The sequence below is a fragment of the Harpegnathos saltator genome, unplaced genomic scaffold, assembly GCF_003227715.2.
Source record: "Harpegnathos saltator strain DR-91 unplaced genomic scaffold, Hsal_v8.6 scaffold31, whole genome shotgun sequence".
Classification (NCBI taxonomy): Eukaryota; Metazoa; Arthropoda; class Insecta; order Hymenoptera; family Formicidae; genus Harpegnathos; species Harpegnathos saltator.
The window spans coordinates 801,948-827,726 of NW_020230106.1; the positions used below are offsets into that span (position 1 = coordinate 801,948).

General features: G+C 50.6%; 2 protein-coding genes across 8 annotated transcripts in view; both read right to left on the minus strand.

The window, feature by feature from the left end:
- Nucleotides 1-1,331: 1,331 nt before the first annotated feature.
- LOC109504403 (uncharacterized) lies at nt 1,332-2,164 on the minus strand. Its single transcript, XM_019844133.2, has one exon. It carries the CDS (start codon nt 2,127-2,129, stop codon nt 1,737-1,739), a length of 393 nt encoding a protein of 130 aa, XP_019699692.1. The 5' UTR covers nt 2,130-2,164; the 3' UTR covers nt 1,332-1,736.
- A 12-nt stretch (nt 2,165-2,176) lies between these two features.
- Nucleotides 2,177-25,779, minus strand: part of Chi (LIM domain-binding protein 2 Chi) — a 167,478-nt gene continuing 143,875 nt past the window's right edge. For 6 of the 7 annotated variants that reach the window (XM_025299982.1, XM_025299981.1, XM_025299979.1 and 3 more), the window contains 7 exons: nt 9,028-9,130; nt 7,037-7,209; nt 6,371-6,571; nt 4,892-5,024; nt 3,426-3,550; nt 2,755-2,997; nt 2,177-2,366 (listed from right to left, as the gene is read on the minus strand). In XM_025299982.1, the coding sequence (XP_025155767.1) occupies nt 2,265-2,366; nt 2,755-2,997; nt 3,426-3,550; nt 4,892-5,024; nt 6,371-6,571; nt 7,037-7,209; nt 9,028-9,130 (1,080 nt within the window). In that variant the 3' untranslated portion in view covers nt 2,177-2,264. The remainder of the gene's footprint in view (nt 2,367-2,754; nt 2,998-3,425; nt 3,551-4,891; nt 5,025-6,370; nt 6,572-7,036; nt 7,210-9,027; nt 9,131-25,779) is intronic. The other variant, XM_011151125.2, reaches the window with a different exon arrangement.

Genomic DNA, 25,779 nt, shown 5'->3' on the forward strand with positions numbered 1-25,779 from the left:
GAAAAAAAAAAAAAAAAATTAAAAGGTAGAGCGCGTTCGAATCAGTGAAAAATAAAATATTTAGCTAGCGGTATAATAATTCGCGTATGAAGAATCGAATATAAATTCATCGTGGACGTGGGTACGTGCTGTGCTACGTATCGTACCGCGATATGCCGTAAACGTAATACGATGCGATAGTGTGTCAAAAATGCGGCCGTTTTCTCTTACAAATTTTCCCGCACCGCGGCTATTGATCCCGCCGTCGTCTCGATCTCGAGAGACTTCATAACACCGCGTTATAAACGCATTCCAACGTCGCGTGAACCTTCTTCGGAGCGAAGTCTCTTATATATGCTTACTGTGCAAAATACTCTTACTCTTTTCGTGGTTCGTTAAATAATTATTAGTAATAATAAAGGATAAAATTCTATAAAGAGTCCCCGGGGCAATTAGCAGGGTCTGTTGTGTGCGTTGGCATTCGATCGGTCTCGGCGGTTAAAAAAATTTGCGAGTCAAGGACGATTCTCGGTCTCTCGTTTATCTCTTTCTCTCCTCCCCCCCCGTCTCTCTTTGCTCTCTATTTTCTTCTCCCCTCCCCTTCTCTCTCTCTCTCTCTCTCTCTCTCTCTCTCTACTTTCTCGTATCCCTTTTTGTCTTTCTTACTTTCTTTCTCTCCTGTTTACGCACTCGCAACCTCGCGCACTCGTTTGCTCTCTTCTTCCTTTCACGCTAAACTCTCTCTCACATTCTAGTCACTATCACACCGCGCGCATTCTGTCTAACTTGCACACTGACGTTTGCACAAATACGTACTTATGATTACCTCTTACAATATTTTTTTTATATTCAATTATTCTATTAATTATATGAATACTGTTTACGGACAGAGATTCATTCACAACTCGCGCCAGAGCGGGCTAATCGTCTCTGCCACGTGTTGCGTAACGTTTCTTTTTTTTTTTATTTCCCTTTTTCCTGTCAATGTTTCCCGTCCGAAGCGATCTCTCACCACCAGTCACTCTCCGCGTTCGCCTCTCACATATTTAACATAATTTTTGACATAAAGTTTTTATCACACTAAAGCGCTCGACCCCCTCTAAATTTTCGGAGGTCACCGTCCGCACACGGTGTCCCGAAACGAAAACGAATGTGACCCTCTAATGAATGGGTACACTTTGCACAACCTCCGTCGTCTCAATCCTCATCCTCCGCCGCATCATCATCCGGATTTCACGATTCCTCCTCCAGTTATGTATCGTGGTAGATACTCGGACACTACATCATCTCCCCTCTGTTCGAAAGCAGAAAGATCTTTGCGAACTCGAAGAATCTCACCACGTGGGGTTTAGTAGGTTCGTTCTGTTAGCCGCAATGTCGACGGGCGCGAGTCACACACTCTCTCTCTCTCTCTCTTTCTCTCTCTTTCTCTTTCTCTTCTTGCCTGGGCGCAGAGTTCGTCTATCGACATAGAAACAGCACTTTCGCAGCGGCGTGAACACACGAACACCGGCTTCCTTCCTGTTCCACTTCATCTCTATTTCTCTCCGCTCGATTATCGAGTCCCGTACACTCCGTATGTTCCTCTCATTTCTCTCGTTCAGTTGTCACTACCGCATGGAAATAATTTTCTATCTTTCTTACTTTCTATCTGTCTTTCTCTCTCTCTCTCTCTCTCTCTCTCTCTCTCTCTCTCTCTCTCTCTCTCTCTCTCTCTCTCTCTCTCTCTCTCTCTCGGTTCTATGTTCTCAGTGTTATCACTTGTGACCGCGCTGCGCGAGGAAGTACTCGATCTGCTGTAGACAGAGCAGTTGCTGCACCAGACTCTGCAATGGATCCTGACCCGGTTGCAGTTGACCTTGCTGTCCTTGCTGCTGGAGCGGCTGCGTCAAACCTCCACCAGTAGGCTGAGCAGACGGCGGTAACATCGCGCCCGTGGCCGATTGCTCGGCCAGCAATTGTCGCTGCAGCTGTTGCGCCTGGTAATGGGCTACTGCCATCAGCTCCGAGGATTCCATCCCCATCGCGGCGGCTGCGGCGGCGGCGGCGGTCACGTGACCTAACTGCGGGTGCTGCTCCGGATGATGATGGTGAGCGGCTGGCAGACCGGGTTGGCAAGAAAGCGGTGGTAGTACGCCGACGTGCGACATTCTGCCAGCCGTGGAGCCGGGAGGGCCCAGATAGGCGGCGGTGGGGAGGCTAGGATTCTCGCCCCGCTAGGGAGCCACGTTCTTGGGCCTGCGCCCCCGTCGCCCCCTGGTGGGGGGGCGCGGGGACTCCTGGCCTCACTGGCTCACCGCGGGGCTCTTTTTGTCTTGCTGCTGTTGACTGGCGTCCTGTGATCCCTGTACTCCCGCAGCCGCGCCACCTTGGCCACCCTGGACACCCTGGAATAGCACACACACACACACACACACACACTTTTTACATATCGTGTCTAGACTGGAGGGAACTATATTTACTTATATTTCTCAAAGGGTTTCTCGTAAATCCTATTAATTTTAATCTTGGATAATGCACCGTGTGCATCCGTGCAGCTAGATTTATTAGAATTCGTGATAAAATTTGGATTTTGTCTTCGTTATTGATGTATAAATTCTTTCCTTTCTGAAGAGGACGTTGTAGTAACATACGAATATTTGTTTTATTCACCAATAGTACACAATTTACATACATATACGATATTTGCAATGCTTTGTAATTTTATCCTTTGTCGTCATATTCTGCCGAAAATCTCTCGCAATTCGTATCGTACAAACATTGCAATTTAGTTACCTGACTGCCAGGTCCACCTTGTGGCGGGCCAGGACCGCGATCTGGCGGCCAGGAATTGCCTGGGGTCGGTTCCGAATGGAACTGATGAGGATGCGGGGGTGGGCCGCCTGTCGCGTCATGACTATGAGGATCAAGACTGTTCGCAGCGTCGTACTGAGTGTTCTCAAGCCTCGTGATCAGTCGTTCGTCCTCGTCACCGAACTCACCGCCCATCAGTGATGGTTCACCCACAACCATTACGTCCTGACATTGCATTGAAACAAGAGAAACATAATTAGCGCCTCGCTTCGCGCACGAAAGGTACATTGGCGCGATCAATGAGTAACAGCAATGAATAGCGCGGTCAGTGCTGCTGCCAATGCAATCCGACTATTTCTGCAGCCGGATATCCAAACTCGCGTAAATTATCCAGTTATTATTATCCGGATATTCATATTCGCGGACGTTACCCCGATAAACAGGACAAGGAAATTGTAACAAATAAATAGTTACGAGTCTGTGTATTTTCGTTTGTTTACCTGTTATCGTTAGAAAACTTAATAATTTGTAACATCTGAAATTGGTCCGTACACTCGATTGCTTGGGTAGTAAGAATCAACAGCACTATCGGTAGTGAGTTACAACTGAGTTACGCTCATGAGGCAGCCATTATTGTTCATATAGCGGCTCACCTGTGACGCGAGGGAAAAATTTGGCCCTGGAGATCTTTTCTTGCTCGGCGCAGGAGGTGCGTTGTTGCCCGGCCCCGACGTACTACCCTTCCGCTTTCTTCTCTTACTTGCAGGCCGTTGAGACTCTGTAAGTAGAGGCTTCTCGTCAACACGATGACACCAGCGCGCGCACTCGATGGCGTTTAGCCACGCGTGGCGTACTAAGGGTCCTCTTTACACTTGTCCGTCTCGTATCCGCATCGTACACGTCTCGATACGATGAGGACACGGGACGGGAAAGTATAAAAGGACCACGATAAATCGAAGAGCACTACCCAGCTGTGGACCTTTCTCATCAACAAAGGTCTCTGACACGAAACAAACTCGCATGCATCTGATAGGCAGGCAAATTCACGCACACAAAATTGCTCAGATACGTGTGTGTGTGTCTCCATCCTTCTCACCTCCCCCGGCCCCGCCCTCTCTCTCTCTCTCTCTCTCTCTCTCTCTCTCTCTCTCTCTCTCTCTCTCTCTCTCTCTCTCTCTCTCTCTCTCTCTCTCTCTCTCTTTCATTCACTCATTCATTCTCTTCCTCTCCCTTCCGCACATGCTTGCTAATACTTTGCGCTCTCAAGCGATCTTTACAGCGAAACATGCTCGATATCGCGATATTTGTAGTTCGCGCTTGGTTCCACGGTTTTGTCGATCCTCAGAGAGAGATATGAGATGGAGGAAGTGTACGCACGACCTACAAAGTCGCTTCGTGGTCGTAGGCCACGGAACAGAAACAGGAAACGCGTAAATACGATAAAGACGATAAAAGAGAGCGACGAGAGCGGACGTGGGGATCTCGGCAGGAAACACTAAACGCATACATTATTATTGCTCGAGTTATCTAGTACCTAGGTTAGTCTTCCTTATTATATTACATATATTTTAGCTTGCGTAATTGGTTGGATACTTTGTACAACAATATCCAAAGGGCGAGACGACAACTGTATATCGCTATATCCTAATCTTAGGATTGATGTGAAATGAAAGACGAAATGTAGAAACGAGAGAGATAAAATTAAACGAATGTATTATATGGAAGAATGCTGCGCAAACCTTCACAAGATCAGTCCTTCGCCTGATCTGTCTATAAAACGGATGACAATTATTTACATTAGGGAACATTGTGCTCTCGTTGCGCAAGAGGACGCGATTCGATATGGTCGCGCCAAGTTCGACCGCGGGTGCAAAAACCAGCGAGATTTTCAGCAAGGGAAAGCTGGGGAGCGCTGTCGCAGGAGGGTCCTGAGGAAAATTGGGCGATTCCCGGCTGTCGAGGAAAAACCAGTGGAACCAAGAGTCGCGCGACGAAGAGAAGCGACGAACAGCGGATGCGTCGTTGTTCCGCGACGGCAAAAAGCGATTCTCGTTGTCGACACGGTGGCCGTTGGATCTTACTGGCTGGTGCTTCTCATGTAAAGCAACTGTTCGTCTACCTCTCTTACCCGGCGGTGCAATTATCCTCTGCCATTTCTGGAACAAGGTCGTCTTCAAGCAGTCGCGCGGTGACAACGCGTACGCCTTGTGCCTCGACATTAGTTCCTGCATCGGCTCCAAGATTACGCATAACTGTAAAAGAACAACCCTCTGTTACAACTAGGCCGCACACGAAGAGAGTCATCCCGCTCCTCCGTCCTTCCTTCGTTCTCGAGTACTACGCGAAACATCACCGAACAGCGTTTGCGATATATTGCAATTTTTATATATATATATACATACACGAGAAGAAAAACCAGTCGAATGAACGTGACAGCGAACAAATCAAATGCGTTTTGTTTGTAGGAAATCGAATTTTTCTTCCTTAAAACCGACTTTAATTCCCCGGAAGCCGAAATTCAATTTCTTTCGATCGAGACGCTTCTGGCTCGTTCATTGTCACCTTCCATTATTCGACCAACTTCTTTTTACGCGATTTTACACAAACTTTTCGTTCAGATGAGAGAATCAGGCATTCTGCAGAGCACCTCGCATCTCATAACATACTTGGTGCGCTCAAGTCACGGTCGCTCATTTATCGCGCTGTACTGGGAGAGTACGTGTGTGAGTGTGAGAACATAGTTGAAATTTCAAGGATGGCACGCTCGTCAGTGCGCGCTCTCGTCGTCGTCGGTGATTCCTCGTCGTTCGAAAGGAGAAATTATCCGAGCCGGCCGGTCGGTCTTACCCGCTCGTACTTTCCGAACATCGTGTACTAGTTCAACAATGGGCGAGGACTTTCCCGCGACGTAACAATCGACGGCTTTTCAACCGGCTCTCCGGGACGATACACGGCGGAATGCGCGGGCGCTCGGTGAAAGCGCGCTTCCGAGCGCGGAAAGAAGGTGAATCGTAACCCGGATAGCCGGTGTACTTTCGAGAACGTTATTCCGAGACAGGCTCGGCTTAACCCTGCGCGCCGGCACACCTTCTACCGCCGCGATCGTTTCCCCGCCATTATTTCGCGCCGCCCGTGATTGTTTACTTCCGATATCTCCGGCTCTTTAAATAGCAGATGCGTAATATTTTACACGTTCTCTTCGGATTCTCACGAATCCCGAACGTACGTCCTGAAAGTTATTTCTTCAGATGGAATATTATACTTCTTTCTTTTTCTTTTTTATACACATCGACAATCGCCAGAGCGAGACAAGTTCGACAACGTCGAAGCTTAAAAAAGCGCGACAATCTACTATCGATCCTCTCGAAAAGGAAATTCTGCGCTGCGAAGGAAAAATTGATTCAACATTTTCGATTATCTATTTTGCACTATCGCGAAATGTCTCTCGATTCGTCGCGCCAATTCTTCCTTCGACGGCTCGGGGAAAAAGCGTGATGTCGCGGAGGGAAAAATCCCAGCGAGTTTCATACTCGCGGGAACGTGGACGCGGGTCAATCCGGCGGCGGAGTTACGACACTCTCGCGCTGCGGATACGCACCCTAAGGTAGTTGAGGGTGGAATTGGTGATGCCCTGCCTGGTGATGTTCTTGCTGAGCTGCTCCAGCAAACTCGGGTCCTGCTGCATGCAGGCCGACCTCGGCACCAACTCTCGATGCCCCCTCACCGACATATGCCACGACTTTATCCTCATGAGGTCGTCGAAGGTGAACTCCAATATTAACCTACCCTCCGTGCACACCTAAAAGGAGTTTCAGATAACAATATCCGCCTCGTCTATTTCGAGGGTGCTTGATTTCGACGCGCGTCAAGCCAAGGACCGAGAAGTTCATGGAACTCGCGTTAGAAAACCGTGCTCTCTCACCTCGATTCGACGAAACTTCAATTTAATTTCATCACCTCCCTCATTCCGTAACATCTATGCGTGAACAACAATCGGTCGACCTTACGTCATCATTAATTGTGCATAATGATTTTTGCGCGACACGTTACAGTCACGAGGAATTTCTTCAATTGTTTCTCCATTTGAAATACCGGAAAGGAAAGTGGCATATTTACGACTTCTTGCAGTTATTGCGGACATATTGATAGTTATCGGCGCGGTTTGGGGCTGCCGAAAGTCGAACAGATGGCGAAGATACCGGCAATCGGAAGCGCGATAAATTCTAACGTAAGCGCGACTTCCAGCGCAGGATCGCTCCCGTACCTTCGTGTAGACCGGCTTTCCATGATGCGTGACCATGACGCAGTGATCACAGTCCAGGGTTATGCTGGTGTTATGAAACGACTCCTTCGAGTGCTTCATAGTGTAGTAAAGTTCCGTCACTCCGCCCTCGAATATCGAACGGAAGTACCTAGGTATTAACGTCCTTCCTATCGCTGAAAAGGATCAAAGTGGGAACGATTAGAAATTAAATACAACGTGCAGGCTGCACGAGAGAAAGACGGAGCGACGATTAAGATCGACAGGGAGTTATCGAGCGACCGATCGATCGATGTTCCTCTAGATCGGATAAGATCCACCACCTTCCCCCGATGTACGATACCAAAGTCGTGCGTATTTCGCGAGTCATAGAACTCGAAGAATCCCGCCGCGCTCGTCGCGATCGATTTAACAACATGTATCACGAAGGTCGTGAAGGATCATTCGAGCGGAAAGAACAGACGAAGGGATATCGTTAATTTTTCACTTCTTCTTCCCGCCGCTCGCGCATCCCCACCGGAGATTTCGGACGCGCTCTGTATAAGTAATGTACGTCGCGTCGCGTCGCGTCGCGTCGCGTCGCGTCGCGTCGACGAGACGATGAAGAGCATGTCGGATGGAAAAGTCCTTTTTTCCGCGCTTAATTGCAAAATGCTTTTCACATTAGCGCGCTCGTTCGACCGCGTCTTATACCGCGTACGAGCGACGGACCTACCTGTCATTTGTACATACCCGAGTGACGACGACGACGACGACGACGACGACGACGACGACATGCATCCGCGCGCGACATGTAATCACGTTGTCGTCGTATATTCTCCGCAACGATGGGAACGGACATTAAAATCCACCGACTGCAAAATTGCCGCGCGGTGGCACGTCATTATTTAGAACGGAGGCGGTGCAATACGCGTATTCAAGTGCAAGGGGGACGGAGACCGGCATGCTGTGGCGATTAAGTATCGGTGACAATGGATCGCCCGAGATGTATCGTCGAGGTGTAAGAAATTATCGCGCGTCGGCGGAATCGATCGCATTAAACGGAGATAACGGACATAGATATCTCCGCGGATACCCACTCGAGAACGTTATCCTCCTCCCCTCTTTCGTTTTTCCCCCTCTTTCCTATCGAGAGCAAGAGATAGGCTCTTCACCAAACTCAACACGTGACGCTACATTTCTCCCGCAGATTGAATCGATCGGTTTCATTTAATGACTCAGTTTCATCGGAATAATTTCATTCTCGATGAATATAATTTAATCTAGCCTCTGCGTTATTTCAATTTAATTCATATCACGTATTTATACTGTGTCTAGTGTATATATTATATTTTCCGCTGTTCTTTCTCCTCTCCTCTAAGACAGAAGATCGCTTTCAATATCTGCACGTTAAAGCGCAGCTCGTAGCAAAAGGATATATTCTGTGTACGCAATATCCAGCTTTCTCGACAGAGAGATTCCGTCGTGCAGCTAGGAGAAATCTCGTGGTGGATCTCGCGTGCTAAACGTGCTACTCGCTATTTGGCAACTTGTCCTGGCTCAAAATCGAAATAACCGAACACTGCCGGCATGCGTAGCCAATAAGAAAATCGATATTTTGCAACAAAGCTACATCGTGCAAGCCTGCTGATCTAGTTATCGCTCTTCAGTCGCATCTAACCAGCACGAGTTACCGAACAGTTTAGCCTCGACCGCGAGTCAATCGCTATTCTCCCTTTCCCAACTCGATGCGTATTTCCTCAAATCATCAAATCGACAATTCCGCTTTGATTTGTACAAAAATCCGAAATTTTCATTTGGCGCGCGCTGCGCGACAAATTTATATATATATATATATATATTATTCACATGGAGGATCTGATCTGACGAGAATGCGAGGCGTACGCGCTTACCTCAGACGCGTTAGCTTGCTCTCGCGGGGCTCATGAATAAAACACGAGTCCATGTAAATCGATAGTTTTAGAGTTAAATGTAAAGGCAAATAATACACTCACTGTATCTCTTCGGTCCGTCCTCCAAGCAGAAGGTGAGCGTCAGGGTGGCGTCGTCTTCGAAGAACTCAGTCGCGAAAGCGTCCCACCAAAGATTATCGCTGTCCTGAAACATACAGAGCCACGGGGACGATTAGCTCGATGCGGCACCCCGCGGATGTCGTGCGGATGGGCGTACGTGTCCTGCTGCCTACTTGTCATCGCGCTTAACTTATCCACGCGAATGACGAATCGGGAACGATCAGAGCGACGGGCGAAGAAGGGTTGTGAGACGGGGGTGTGAGACGACGGACACAAGTAGCGAGGATCAGCGGGGTCAGGATGAAAAGGAGAGGAGAAAATGAAGAGGTGGAACTTCGAAGGGTTGCGCAGAGGCGCGGAAAAGGCGGAGGAGAGGAGAGGGAATGAGAGAGAACGACAACGAGAGCGAGAATTAGACAGAGAGGGGGGGGGGGAGAGAGAGAGAGAGAGAGAGACAGAGTCTCGGCGCTGAATAACGCATGACTGTCTGGCTTGAAATTATAGCATTCCGCCCCCTCCCAGTCGTAGGAACTACCCCTTGGCTCTGTTCGCCACGCTTTCATTCAATTATGCATCCACCACTGTTCCCCTCGCGCTTCTCCCCGCCGGTACACCTACCCCCAAACCCCGCGGGCGCCTCTCTTATTATTATTTTCCCGCGTGTGGGCCCCGTCTCTCTCTCTCTCTCTCTCTCTCTCTCTCTCTCTCTCTCTCTCTCTCTTCCATTGGCTTCTCTAGCGCGCGAAAAGCCACCGCCACCGCCACCGCCGCTGTCGTCGGTGGGATTTAGCGGCGATCGCGATTCGGAGGGTTGTGGTAGCTCGGAGGGATCGCGGATCCGCGCAGCGATCGGCCGTCAATTTCACGATTGACGGCGTCTTTCTTCCGACGCGCGGCCTCTCATTCTTATCTGATCTACCTGCTGTAAGGGGGTACACTCGCACGCGAACCGCGAACAGATGAGATCAATTATCCTCTATGAATTATTGAACGGGTCTTTAACGAGCAACGAGAAATCGCCTAGCCCGAATGAAATCGAATTAAGAATAAGAATTAAAAACGTCGATACATAGAAGAGAAATCGTGAGGAAGCAGCGCGCACTGCCGTGGAGTAGAAAAATCAAACGAGACGCAACATCCGACGGCAGAATGTACGCGCGCGCGCAATCTGAGCCGGGATATTACGAAGCGCGACGTTCAGACCGGAGGGATTGCCGCTTTCCGAGTGCATTTACCTCCGCGACAAAACGCTCATTGTCGCAGCAACAATTACGAGTTTACCGTAGTAATTTATTATGCGCTTCCGCCAGGTGGCTGCCTATCAATGGACAGGCCTTTTAAATTTGCATTCGCGGCACACGAAACTCGCGGCGGCGGCGTTGGACATAAAGACACGGCGCGACGCGGCGCGCACGTGTGTGCCGCGACGTCGACGAATTTAAAAACAGCGCACGGCTATAAAACGAGCAATAGTTCATCCACGCGCGCGTGACAGAGCACATTTCCCGACGAGCTATCGATCGAATCGGCCGGGAGAATAAATAAGACGCGCGCGGCGAGTCGAGCGGCGCGAAAATGAGATATCGTCCACGCGCGAGCGAAGTCGGGCCGAGTTGCGCTGCCCCTCTCGTGTCAAATCCGAATAGACAATCGGTTTCCGGGGGCCGGGCCGCCGACACTGCACTCGCGGAGATTTATTTCGGACGTAAGCCGCGCCGTGCCAAATCAAGCAAACTGTTACCACTCCCGCGCAAATTGATATTTCTGGCAAGCGCGCGCCGCGCCGGCCCCCCGCCGCGGTGGGAGAGATCGGAAGGAGGGCGAAAGTCGTCGAAACAGCGACGCGATAAGCGCAACCGAACGAGCGAGAAGATGTTGCCCGGCAAATAGGCGATATTCAATAATGCGAGGAGTGCGAGAGAAAGATGCCGAGAGAGAGAGAGAGAGAGAGAGAGAGAGAGAGAGAGAGAGAGAGAGAGAGAGAGAGGGAGGCATTCGCGGTTTGATCGCGCATTTCAGCGTTATCCTCGGCGTTTTATCTCGTTCCTTCACGCCGTACCCGCGCCGACGACAGCGATTAAGAGTCGAACTCGTCTCTCGAATTCGCCGAGGGAATCTCAAAGTCGCGAGTGAAAAATCGAGAAAGTTTCGCAGGTCGCGCTTAAATTACGATCCCCTCCCTTCTCTCGCTGTTAATTTCGCTATTCTCAAAAACCGTCGAACATCGCGAAAGTTCGACCGCCTGTCTTTGCTGCTTCAATAGGCTAATTAACTGCTCGTTAGTCGCACTCGCGGTGCCACGATCAACGCGCCACGCAACACGTCAAATCGCGATCGAGACTCCTCATTTTTCGACACGGAACGCCGCGCGCTTTTTCCATCGGGAGAGTAACATACCGCGCTTGAGTCGACCTAACGCGCATCGAATATTCGCGAATCGATGCTCAAAAGTTCAGTAATGTAGTAAAATATGTAACACGTAGTACCTCGCATTCCCAATTCGGCGAAATTAATTATCGACCATTCGGGGGCGACAATGCGAGAAAAATTTGCCGCTGTTGTGCGTACGACGCTCGAAAAATTCGCTCGGAAAATGCAATGAGATCCGCGCGCGATGGTCGCGCGGCCGGATTGAAATAGCGATTTTTCGCCACGGCGCGGGCCCGCGGCGGCGCTTAAGCCATCATCGCCGATTGCGGTGAAGCGCGCGTTTCGCGGCCGCGCCGCGAAAGAATATCGAGTCAGTTCGCCGTGTTTGCCAAGACCACCTCCGTGTCGTTGCGACGGAACACACGCTCTCGTTAACACGACGACTGACAGTGACGAGTATGACCGTCGCGAGGTGAGGTTCATTTCGCGACACGAGACGGCTGAATGCATGCGCTTTTAATTCGCGCGCATAGCGCACGCCGAGCGAGCAGTTTTACTCGCGCTTCTCCAACGTGCCGTCTGCCCTTTTCGGAATTAAAAGACCAAGACGTACCCTAATGGCATATCTCGCCCTTTTTCCCGCGACTTGTGCAGCCCTCGTATTAAGCGAGACAAGCGGACGGAGGCAATATATCTCGCGCGAACGCTCCAATATCGCATCGCGCAAAAATTCGAGAACGCGGTAAAACACGGTCGTAAAAAATATCGTTTTTCTAAAATTGGCACGATTAACGCTCGTATAATAATCGATACGTAAATAATGCGTGTGTGTGTGTGCGCGAAACGGCGTCGTTCTCGCAATTTCTTCTTCGTCATTTGAATCTCGTTCGAATTCACGGGGAAGGAATATTTTGTCCCGTGCTGCATATTTCACGCACGTACACACGCACGCACGCACGCACGCACGCACGCACGCACAACTCGACGATTCTCTTGTCTCGGATGAACAAAACATCACTTTTGCAGCGAATTCACAAGAAATTCGCGTACCATGGCCATCCGTCGCGTGCACTGTCAAAATTCAATATTACCCTCCCAATAAAAATTGGTTTGCACGGCTGTAAACTGCGTGCCGGGCGTATGACAAGGAAACAGCGAAAAGAGCGGTATTCACGCGCGCATACGTACCGTATACTTTCATTCACCGAAGTTAATAACAGCGAAAATTGGGATGGTCGCGGCGCGATGTGCGAAAGGCACGACGAACGCAACGCGCTCCAAATCCACGCCGACAAAAAGCGCCCCGCGTGGGTGTTTTTAATATTAAAAGTATTATCAACGAGCTGCGCAAAAATTCGTAGAGTCGAATCTTTACGTCTGCTTCCGTATATATATATATATATATATATAAAATATCGATCTGAGGTATTTTTCATATCTCGTTTTTATAATAATTCTCTCTCTCTTTTTCTCTCTTACAAGCAAACTGTATGAAGATAATCAGTTGATTATATTAATTTTGCAACTCTCCGATTAGGAGTTCACGAAAATTAACGCGATTCTAGGGCGTTTTTACAAACAGCCACACACACACACTCACACACACGCACACGCACACGCGCACGCGCACACACACACACACACACACACACGCACAACACACACACACACACACGCATACACACACGAGTGAGAAAGACTTATCTCGATAGAGCCAGTCCCGAATTTCAGCTCGAGGGCAAATCAAGCGCTCACGGCGAACGGCGATATGCAACGTCTTCTTACTCGTCGGCATTAACTGCCATATTGACCCGCCGCCAGCGGGTCTACGATATCACGTTCAAAGAGACCACGAGCGGATACGCGATCTCGTGCGAGACGAGAGAGGAAACAAGGGCGCGGACGGACGGTGAATCGCGGCGTGATTTTCGCGCGGCGAGGCGCGTTTTTCGGCGGACGTATTAGCGCCGGAGTTAAATTCAATTTGTCCAGGACCGAAGAGCGGTCCCGGGTGGAAAAAAAGTCGGAGGTCCATGGCTCCGAGAATCGAGTCGACCTCGTCCGTCCGGTCGCGCGTCGTCGTAATAATACGGGTGGCGGCGCGACGCCGCGTTTCCATCAACCCGGCTCGACCCGACCCGGCTCGGCTCGGCTCGGCCCAGCTCCGGCCTGGCAGTGGCCGAAAAAAATGTCCGGCATTGGCTCTCTCTCTCTCTCTCTCTCTCTCTCTCTCTCCCTCTCTCTCTCCCCCCCCTCTCTCTCTCTCTCTCTCTCTCTCTCTCTCTCTCTCTCTCTCTCTCTCTCTCTCTCTCTGTCTATCTCTTTTTCCTCTCTCCCTGAATTCCAGTCCGATTCTGGCATACCGGCGCGACGAGAAAGAATCCGATGTAATTCCACAGTGTTACCAGGTAGCAGTGTTACCCCCGAGGACGCAACGACGACGACGACGACGACGACAATGGTAGCAGCGACGGCGGCGGCGGCGGAGGCGGCGGCGGCGGCGGCGGCGGCAGCGGCGGCGGCGGTGGCGGCGTCGTCGTCGTCGTCTCGACGTCGACGCCGTATTTTAAACCCGCCGGCGCTCGCGACGAATAAATTTCTTTTCATCGATTCGGCCGCTCGCTCGCGTCGACCGCTCTCGAGACTGGTCGCGACCGACCGATGCGTCTTGCGTGTCCCCGGAACAGCCGAAATTCCCGCCCTTGTCCCCGCCGAGTGTAAATTTCCCGTCCGCTTCGAGCGTGAATTCTTATTTAGCGCTAAGTATAGCTGTTATACTCGTCTTACATTGACAACGAAATTCCGCGGTTGTACCAGCGCGGACAGACGCGGGATTCGGAATCGGACGGTCGTATTCGGCATTAGAGCACGCGGCAGATCGCCGCGGATCGGCGAGACCGTCGCGCGCATATCGATCGCGCTTGAATCTTTCTCGGTAGATTCGGAAAAAAAATGTGCTTCGCATTAACGCTGAACGTGTCGCGCACGAAGAGGATCGGTGAAGCTGTGAAAAATTCGGAGGAGGACGAGTGTCGGCGACGGCGGTGGTCTCGATTCAGCCGCAACTATTATTCAGCGAATCGACAATTTTTTTTCGCGCGCGATGCAAAAATCCGAATCACCGGCGTTTCCTGCGATCCGGGAATATATGAAGGCGGGGGGATCTCGCTCGGGCCGTGTCCACGGTATTACCGAGATATCCGAGCGCGGCGGCGGAATTATACGGCGGTTTCAATTCCTAATTTCCTTTTTCAGCCGCTACTCGCGGAATCGACCGGCGAAATCCGCCTTTTTCATCCCGCCCGTCCATTCTTCACTTTTGTGATTTTTCGCGCGTCCCGACTGGCAGCGCGGACTATACGAGCCGGGGTTGCCGTCGGCTCTTCGCCGAGACTGTACCACCCCACTGTTGTTAGGGGGGTGTGGGGAGACTAGGGGTGGTATATGATCGTGTATATACGCCGCCGCGAAAGTATTGTCGGCGCGCTCCACCTCTCGATTTTCTCGCGAAAATCCTTTTCACGCCGAAGTCGGCCGGTCAGGCGGCCGCGCGCTATATCGAAAATTCGCGAAAATTCCCGACCGCACGCCCATCATTTTTCAGAAATTTCGGACGCGCGGTTCGCCCGCAGATAGATTCGATGGGATTTCTCTCTGGCGCGACGAGCCCGGACAAAACTCCTCCGGCCGATCGGAGTATATACGGCCAGGGGCGGCGGCGCGAGGGACGAACGTTAGGGGGGGGGAAGAACGAGGGGATGGGGGGTACAATATGGGTTATCGAGGGGGCCCCACCCCCAGGGGAGAGCAGGGGCCCTCATTTTATTACCCAGGCTCCCATGACGGTTCTCAACCTTGGCCGAACTTGGTCTTCTCGTACACGCGCGCGCGCGCGACAGCTTATGCGAGCGTAGCGTACGCGTTTCTCATCGTCGACATCGGGCGAAAGTTTCGTGTAAATATCGGCGCGAGACCGCCTTGTACTTATCTACGGTCTCGCCGGCCCGATGAGCCATCGAAGTGTGTGCGTCCGTATGTGTGCGTTTGCGTGATCCGGTTTGAATGTGTGTGCATGTATTTGGACGTGTACGCGAACCCGCGAGCCGCGTCCGCGGAAGAACAACGACGACAATATTTGCTTCTATTTTTGTCTCGCGCGCGCGCGACAGAGGGAGAAAAAGAGAGAGAGAGAGAGAGAGAGAGAGAGAGAGAGAGAGAGAGAGAGAGAGAGAGAGAGAGAGAGAGAGAGAGAGTACGAGTGGCGCGAGCGAGCGCGACGTGACGGATACGCGCGATGGAAAATGTGAAAAGTGTTCGATAACCGTGTAACGGAGGCTTTTGCATTCGATAACGTCATCTCGCGCAACGACGTCACCGCGCCGACACTCGCGGCGCTCCGGACTCGCTCTCTCCCGCGGGAGTCTCAAGTTCTCGCTCGCGGAAAAAACCAATTTTTCCGGAAACTCGTCATTTCTGCGCGGAACGCTTCGGCTTTTGTTGCATCATTTGACGCACAATGCGCGTTAATACGTCAACGGGCGCGCGTCGATTCGCGCGCGCGAGCAGCTAGAGCGAGAAATGCTCCGGCGCGACGACTAAGTTTCCTCTCTCGGCGAAAATATTCCGAAATGGAATCCCCGTAACGTAGACTGTAAATTGGGCAACGGGGACGAATAAGGATATTCGGGATTTCGAGTAATTTTAGGGGGACTCGATTTTGGCGGATCTCTCACTCGACACGGGGGGGTCCCTCGAAGAACTCGATACCGCGCTCGCGATTGAGGCAGCTCGCGACAAATAACACATTTCCGCTGCGGAGAATTCAGAGATTCGTTAAAGAATCGACGCTTGGAATATTTTCGGTTGGCTGGACGACTGGACGCATACCGCGCGCGCAAACATGGAGAGCACATTTCTCTCGTTTCGCAAATGCGCAAGCTGGTCGCGGCCATACGCGAGTTTTCATTCTCAATCGTATATCTCATGGAAATCCAAATTAATTTCTCTCCGCTCCCTCGTTAAAAGTTACTTGTTCAAACATAATTACTTTCACGCGATATCAATAAACACGAACGCTTGAAAAATCCGATATAAACGCTATAAACGCGAGCGCGCCGCATAAATTTGACGATCGCGCGTCGAAATGTAAAGGAGGCCGCCGACGAGTCTCACTCGCGCGCATATCGTTTCGATGATCCGCGCCGAAAAAGTCGGCCGGTCGACAAATCTACGGATACGCTCCGCGATTCGTTCCGAGCGTCACGCTCCAATGTCGTTTCGCCGCGATACCGCTTACGCAATCGCTAATTGTTATCACAATCCTTATCGTAATCGCGTAATAATCGCGGCGCGTTCGCGCAATGACGCCAGATACGCGAGCATCGAGCGCTCGCGTGGCGTGGAGGAAAAAGCGCGCATATCGGCGAAAGAAACGCCGTGTGTGGAATCGTACGTAGCGGCGTGTAGGAAACACGCGGAGGGTAAATGAGGCGTCATCAGTCACAGTCAAAATGCTGCGCGTCATAGTCCGGAGTGGATCTCTCTCGCGTACGTCAAAATCCACTACGATGGAAATTAATGCACTTTCTTTCGCTGAGTAACGAGTGCCAAAACGGGATGCAGCCGCCCGCCCGCCCGCGCGCGCGCGCGCGTGCGTTTGCGCGACGAAAAAATCCCCACTGTTCGCTCGCGCGCGCGCGCGCGCGCTCGCCTTCTTTCTCCTTTGTGTACATTTTCTGTTTCCGTTTCGCCCTTTCTCCATCTCGCGTCGCGAGAGAAGCCGGGAGAGATCGGATAAGCGGAATATCGCAGCTCTAACGAGTCGAGCCGAAAACACAAAGTATCATTACACGAGTGAGGGAGACACGAGACGACGCACGGCGTCGGCGTCGCACGGTCGAAGCGAAAAGCGAACATATAGTCGCGCGCGTCATACATATCTCTCTCTCTCTCTCTCTCTCTCTCCTTATAATGTGCGCGCGAGCGAGATATCAATGCGCGATATCGTTTACGCATATCGGCTCTTTGACAGTCCAAATTTACGCACGCCCGTTTCTCTTTATCACGCACGCTATCTACCTCGACGGGTTTATCCGCAACGGGATCGCGCGCAATTCAGACATTCCGGATTAGTCCCGAGACGACACCGACATCGTCCTCTTCTCGGCAAGTCGATGCGAGAGAGAGAGAGAGAGAGAGAGAGAGAGAGAGAGAGAGAGAGAGAGAGAGAGAGAGAGAGAGAGAGACAGAGTACCGTATCGACGTCGAGAGTACCGACGGCGGAAGTGCCGGAATTCGCGACCTTAATTTTCAGAACGATTCCTCGGCCCGAAAACGGAAGGGAAGAAACGCCTTCGCGCGTTACCTTCTGAGAGAGGTACGTACGTATCTCTCAAGTACGTACTATGTGGGACATTTTTCACGCTCGGGTCGCGGAACCTCGCTCACGCAGATCGTTATCGCTCCGAGCTATTGATATATCGTAAGGAATATATTACATTTAATAGCGGAGATCAGTTGACCACAATTTACGGCGCTCGGAAACGTACATAAATATCTCAGATGACTTCATTAATTCAACGCGACGTAAAAGAATGCGCGTATTATTACGAGCGCGGGTCGTATCGCTTCGATAAATCGCAAAGGGTTACATAGAGAAAACACATAATCGGCTGCTGAGAGAAACTCGTTTCCATATCGGCGGCGAACCGGTTAACAAACTTCTTCTGCTTCTTCTTTTCCTTCTCTTCTCCATCTTCTTCTTCTTCTTCTTCTTCGTCTTCTTTTCCTCCTTCTCCTCCTCCTTCTTCTTCTTCCTCTCCTTCTTCTTCTTCTTCTTCTTCTTCTTCTTCTTCTTCTTCTTCTTCTTCTTCTTCTTCTCGTTGCACCGTTAATTACCGTTCGTTGTATATACGAATATACCTGAGCCTTCGTAGTGTATCGGAACTCGTTTAAACGTTCGCGTTGTGCGCGCCGAGTCTCGCCCTTTTGTCTCGCAGCTATAGTCATCATCTCCGGTTTTTGTAGCACGTCTTCCTTACATACACGCGGTCTCCTTTCTCTCTCCCTCTCTCTCTCTCTCTCTCTCTCTCTCTCTCTCTCTCTCTCTCTCTCTCTTCCCCTTTCACAATTTTAACCGGCGTTCTACTCGTTCGTATCATCCCTAAGCCGAGATAATACGTTCCCATCCTTTCTTCGTTATTTTCCTTCCTCTTTTCTCTTTAATACTCCACCGCCATCCGCTTTTATTTACACCCGCCACGACCGTCCTCGCTCGGCTTTGCGCAAAACCGGCGCGGTATGACGCGTTCTCGCGCGCGCTCGCCGGATTAAGGGTCTATCATTTTCTTATTTCACGCCCCGGCTTCTGGCCGTCGGATCTGGCCGGTCGCGGCTAATTGATATTCCGCGACTGCGGGCGCGACAGACAGCTTGCAAATATTTCGAGAAGCACGTGAGAAACGAACGACCGAGGCTGAGAAACACGTAGCTCCGCCATTAGACGGTTCCGGCGGGAAGCACGCGGTTATAGTCGCTGTATGCTTCATCAGGAAAGACGGCACGTCGCGTCACGGAGAGAGAGAGAGAGAGAGAGAGAGAGGGAGGAGGAGGGGGAGAGAGAGAGAGAGAGAGACCAACCTCGAGAAAGTATCGAGGAGAAAGCATGGTTCCGTTCCAGTCGGTTCGATTCAGTTCGGTTCCAGGACGCGAGCGAGCAGAGAGCACGCGCGCATGTCGGGAATCTCATCTTTCCTTCATTCTTTCTTTGCAGACTTCACAGTCGAAAGCTGCCTTCGTCAATGTGCCCCGTCCATTAGGACTCTATCGACGACTTCGTTACACATTCTCTTTTCGGCGCGGAGTGTATATACTCGGCGAATGATCGCGGAGGATCGACACAGGCGTGACGTGGAGGAAGTGGCGGAACAATGCTGTGTTACTTCTTCCACGTGTCGGGATTGTTATCCTCAACGGCACATATATGTATATGATGACTATGCGTAACGATATGTGCCTGAAGGGGCAAACGCGTGTAAGCTGGATAAAGCTGGATTCACACTAGTCGTCTCCGACGACGGCAGACAGGTCGTCAAAGATTTTTTCTATAGAAATAGTTGAAAGACGCGACGGTGACGGTGCAGAATTCCAATGCAAAAGTGTTGAGGAATGTTTTGCCGCCTCTCGTATGTCGTTTTCCATCTCTCTAGGCGAATAATAGATGTGTGAACCTCCAGGCCGTCACGTGGAAGCACGCGGCGACATCGACATCGTACGTCGGAGACGACCGGCACGATTATTTCGTCCCGATTCCCCATTATTCCCTATTAAATCATTGTTCGCGGATTCGCAGACTCCTCGACTTCTCGGCTCCGTGCCACCGACCCATCATCATCCATTGAATCTTTTTCTCCCTCGGTTTCATCGATGAAATCAATGTAATATACATCCCAAGAGCCGGATCTTTATCGTAGACATAGTGTTTCCTATTGAGACCGAGTAGTAAGGCGAGAGAACGGAGCAGCCAGCATCTCCGCGGCTACCCCCCCCCCTAGTATAAGTCATTATGCTGCTTTGAGGCTTCATTCCATCCGCTTCCGTTAAGATTCTCCCGATTTTATTATTGGATATTCTTGCCCGCGAGTCGTACTTCGAAACTTTGGCTCGCCAGCGAGCGAGCGAGCGAGCGAGCGAGCGAGCGACCGTCCGGAGTTCCATTACGATCTTAATGCAATTCGACGCGATGGAAGGCGAATAGAAATCCGCGCGAAATTCACCGCCATTCGGAATCCCCCTCCCCCCGTTCGACGACGTTGCTGCTTCGTGGCGGGTTCGTTTAGCCGCGTGCTACCACTTCCTTCTCCGAACACGCGGATCTTTTTCCTCGGGCCGCTTGCAGCGCGAAGAGCTTGCGCGCGCTCCTACGGAACTTTATTTATGACTAATTCCACGGCAATCCGCGAACTCTGTTCCGTTCCACGCATTTGTCATAATACGCGCTAATTCTGGCTCGAGTCGTCGTCAACTGCGGACCGCGTTCGACGCTGATGCCACATTCTATCCGATTGTACTATAAGCTACTTTCAAGCTTAGATCCTGTCGATTCGAGCGGCGCAGCGCCGCGTTCGGAAATCGATTTAGCTCTAAACCGGTACGGACGAATAGAAACGGAGACGGAGAGCGGACAGAGGAAGAGAGAGAGAGAGAGAGAGAGAGAGAGAGAGAGAGAGAGAGAGAGAGAGAGAGAGAGAGAGCGAGCGGGAGGAAGAGAGTGCGAAGGAAACGACGCGCCGGAACCTTCTCTTGCGCACTATCGCATTTATTCGGAAGAATGGATTCATCCACTTCGATTCAAATTTCGTCGATCTCATATGCTACATGTGTATGTGCGCGCTTCTTCTCTCGCGTAGATTGCGGATTTGCTCACTTTGTCTCCCGTACGCGAGTTACGAGCGTCTCTATCTTATTGTCGCTAGAGCGCCGATATCGCGTTTAGATACGAAATGCGTTGCGATCTCTATCGAGGAAGAGTGCGACAACCTATAATCACCTCAGTGTCGAATCGGTCCGAATCGGTTCGAAGTCGATCACGACTCTCCTACGTCTTGCCATGAAAGACCGCTAAATCAATGCAGAGTCAACAGGAATCCAACGTGGAAATATAAATTTTTGATTTTTGCGCACCCAGTCGTAAAAACGGTTACTTTGTTTCCGACTCGTTCCCGGTCGTTGTTTCTTCCTACGTACGTGCCAACATTGTCTCTTTCCCTCGTTTTAATTCTCGATGGGTTTCTCATTCTTGACTCTCGACAACGTATACTCTCCCTCTTTCTCTCTGTCTACTTTCCTCTCTCATCTTGTTCCCTCTTCCTTTCTCTCTCTCTCTCTCTCTCTCTCTCTCTCTCTCTCTCTCTCTCACTCCTCATCGTCTTCGTCTAGGTAACTCCCGACGTAAGCAGAACTACACCAAACTTTGCAGTAACGGTACACTTAGCAGCTCTCCGACCATCACTCGCTCTCGCGCCCTCCCTCTGTAGCTCGCTCTCTATCAACCGCAGCGTAAAGATCCGTCACGAATAATATTCCGTCGATCGTTAATAATCCTCTTACGTATCGAAATTAATATTCCCTATGTACCTATCGACCGGCGATCTACTTTAATACTTAAAAATAACGTCCACTCGTGCGCGCGCGCGGTCCCCTATGATTACGGCAATAATTTCGATATTATTATTAATGTCATATTATTAGTATCGTAGCATATTTATAGCGTATTGTTGCTAGTATTGTTATTATTACGTTTGCTATAATATTAATATGATTCAAGCGGAGAATAGAGAGTAGTACATTTGGAGCAGGCGCGCCGGCTGGATTAGAGAGAAGTCTAAAGCGCATATCCAACGACGACATGCGAACGATTCCAGGCGAGCCATCGTTCGCAATTCGCGGATCATCGGCTGGCTATTTTGCGCGGCAGAGCGATCAACGTCGCGAGTGAAATCGCGCTTAAGTCGCTTAAAGCGAATTGACGTACACCGTGCGCGCGCGTGTGTCGTTAAATATATCGCGCGAGTCTGAATGTCTCTCTCTCTCTCTCTCTCTCTCTCTCTCTCTCTCTCTCTCTCTCTCTCTCTCTCTCTCTCTCTCTCTCTCTCGTATTCATCAAGGCGGAACGTGGCCCGGCCGGCGGAGCTTCTTGCTTTTCGCAAGTTCCTACGGCAGTTTTCCCGATGGAAACGTCATTTATCCCTCGTCGTCCCTGTTTCGTCCAGCGTTCGTCACGATTTCATTTCCTGCTCTTATTTAATAGACTCCTCCTCGCTAAGCGCGCAACAACAGTTTCAGACACAATCTACACGGCGCTCTTTCTCCTCCGCATTCCCACTTCCTCCTCCTTAACTCCCTCGTTCTTTATTTGCCCCCTCGCTCCCGATCCCACCTCACCGCTCCTCATCAATCATTCCTAGATGCGTTGTACGTTCAACGGAGCAACGGTTTAACCGTGCACGTTTAATCGCTGACCCGATTTCGGCGATCAACCGCCGCGCGCGTCGCTGAAAAGACGATTATACGTACCGCGCTGCGTGTTCGCTATGCTGACAGATAAATTATTCGTGATATTTGCAAAAATCTCTCGCGGGTACACATGCCGCGCGCGACATTATTCGCGATGTTCGCGGATTCATTATTCCGAGGTTTAATTTTAATTGGCCAACAGGACGATTCTTAGCTCACTCGTCATCACTCGAGATCCAATAATAGCAAAATAAAGCATTTATTCTGTTATTTCTAATAGTAATTGATAATAAGCGATACGTATGCCATGTACAGCAATATTCAGTACAGACGAGGAGTAGATGACGAAATTTACTCAACGTAACTCGGCAAATATCGACTGTCCTCTCTATCGACCATTCGAGTATTCACCAAAGATCGATCAATATGAGAGAGAGAGAGAGAGAGAGAGAGATTGCTACCGTTTAAATATTGTTTCAAATACACGAAGACGTCTATGCGGGGCGTTGCGACGACGTTAGCACGGACCTGACGGAAGTAGCGGAAGAAACGGCGGCGAACCCTGCACACGCATGCTGACAACGCTCGAGATGCGACGATAGCACGAGGAAAGATGATTTATGACCATGGGACACGCTATGTCGTTTGCTAAACTTCGCGAACGGTCGCGCGTGGACGTGTGCGTGGGCGCGCGTGCATGCGTGCGCGTGTGTCCACGTGCGCGGAGATTGGGGGTGAGCGAAAAACACGAGGCGGCGAGGAAAGAGGCTGAACGATAGAGCGAAGAGAGAGAGAGAGAGAGCGAGCGGACTAGAGTGGAATTTATTTCGTGTTTCAACGGCGGTAAGCCCTCTCGGAACACTATACATGATGTATGAATATACAGGACAGATAAAGAAAAAAAAAGAGGAAAAAAAAAGAAAAAAAAAGAGGAAAGGTACGGAAGCGGAGAAAAGGGAGGAAAGGCGCGCAGCAGCAAGGTGAATGTTGCGAGATGATAGCGTAAAATGAAAAGCGCGAGTTGCGCCGGAGAAGCACGCAGGATTGCACTCGGTCGCGTGCGAAAATAAAATGGTTGCGTAATAAGATAAAGACGCTAAATCGGGAATGAATATTTCAGAATTGCAAGATTCTCGGAACATCCGTACGTGCTTTCGACTTTCTAATTATTAAATCTTAGTTAATTTTATCGTTTGTGATTTCAAGAGCTACATATTACGGAAGGCCTTCCTCTAGTGCTTTAGTCGGATTAACAGATAAAACTGCAAATCCATTCTTCGGTGAATGGCCAACGAACGCACGTTTTCGTACAAATGTATGTATAATTTGAGATTGAGTCGGCAGGAGACAATCGATGTCGAGCGTCGAGAAAGGTCGAGTGAGAGAAAATGGAGACGCGGGACGATTTCTCGCGGGGAAAAAAAAAAAAAAAAAGAAAAAAAAACAATCGTACACAGAATCAGTGAAAAAGAGTCCAACTCCGCGCCGTTGCTGGAGCACCCCCGAGCGCAATCGAGGGAGAAGAAGGGGCGAGGCGGTGTGAAACGGTGCCAAAGCACGACAGCACGGCGCGGTTCGACAGGGTCGCGCGCGGCGCGGAAATTTGGATCGCTGCCTCGCGTTCCACGTCTCGTTAGCCGCTCGACTTTACGCGGACGCGTTTAAAAGCGCGCGTTGTCGCGTGCACGCACCTGTCACGCGGCAGTATGAGATACGTATACAGGGTTAACGCATGGCCACCACGTGAGCCATGCGGTTATTACACGATCACGTCGTCGCCGGTTTACGAGACGCGCTCGCGTACACGACGCGTAGTCGTCGACGAAGGATCGCGACACTTCCGCGAGAGATACGTCCCTCTCTTTTCCTTTATCCTCCCGTTCTCTATAATCTGCCGAGGAGTCCGCCGAAGCGCCGTTCTTCCCGTTTGACACGCCGTGTTATATCGAACGACAAAGCCTCCCTCCTCCTTTTTCTCCCTTTTATAACCCGCGAGAGAGAATTTCTCCGAAAGACTTTAACGTTCGTATACTCTGGAAAAGTGCCGTATTAACTCATCCGGCTGGGATCTACTTGTTAAAATTTTGGACCTCAGTACGCGAATACGTCTCAATTACACGGTACGGCACGATGCGTTATAGAATATAAATGTTTCCCGCGAAAGGTAACCCCACGAAAGCTCCTGCCCGAAAGACACTTCTCGCGCACCCTCCGAGGCCGGCACCGGCTCCGAGGTCAACGAGCCGCGCGCGAATTACACGTCTTCCCCGCAATTTTGCCGACAGACGTGTTCAGCGGCACGACCAGACTTACAGGTTAATTAAAACAACTGCGTTTACTGCAAATACGTCCGGTATCGCCAGCGGCCGCGAGCAAAGAGATTGCACGGGCTCTTTGCAATCTCTCTCGATACCCGGTGTGGTAATGGCGCGCTTCGGTTACATCGTCCAGGGGTAAAAACGTTTTCTCTTTTCTTTTTTATGCTCTTCATTCGAAGTCGCCGCTGCCGCGCGCGCGCGCGCGCGCGCGCGCACGATTCGTAAAATAAAACCTAAACACCGCCGCTCTGCGCACATCGCACCGAGTGCGTCCGGTCGGCTTATCGAAACCTGGCTGACGTTAAAGGGCGACATAAACGCCCTGTGTACAAGCGAACGTGTTAACTCCATCGTACCGTGTGTGCACGTACGCTCATTTTAGCCGCGGTACGACACCGTAATTTCACCGAGACGCCACATTCACGCGCGCTAATATCTCGATGGCGTTCGCGGATTTTTCTCCCGACAAAGAAATTTATTTCGCTTTTTAATTCATCGACGGGGGCGAACGAACGCGCCGCGATTTCGTTCCGCTTGTTAAACGCCACACGTGAATGTATCTGTCGAGTCGTCCGACATTTAATCGTCATTGACCGCGTGAGTTTCCGACGTTTAAACGCCGTTTCTCGCAGCAAGATCAGTAAAACGTCGGAGAAAGATAAATATCTGTTAAAAGAAAAGAGAAAAAAAAAAATATATATATATATATATACATACAAAACGGTACATATGTGGGGAAAAATGTCAAACTTCATACAGGGCAAATCGATTGTGCGTTAAGCGTTAAGTGAAGTCGCGAGAAGGATTAATGGTGATTAATGCAAGACTGCCTCCTCCTGTCCGCGTCGCGCGATTCTCCGAGAGCGCGCGATGAAATAAAGAAGAAATAGAAACCGGCGCGTCGGGGAAAGAGACAGAAGGAATAAAAATCGCCTACGGCTCGGGCGCGAATTCGGGTCATCGTGGGATCTCCGAGCAGCAACGCAGAATGTACAGGCCGAGTATGCATAAGTAAAAGCAATTGCAATACGCC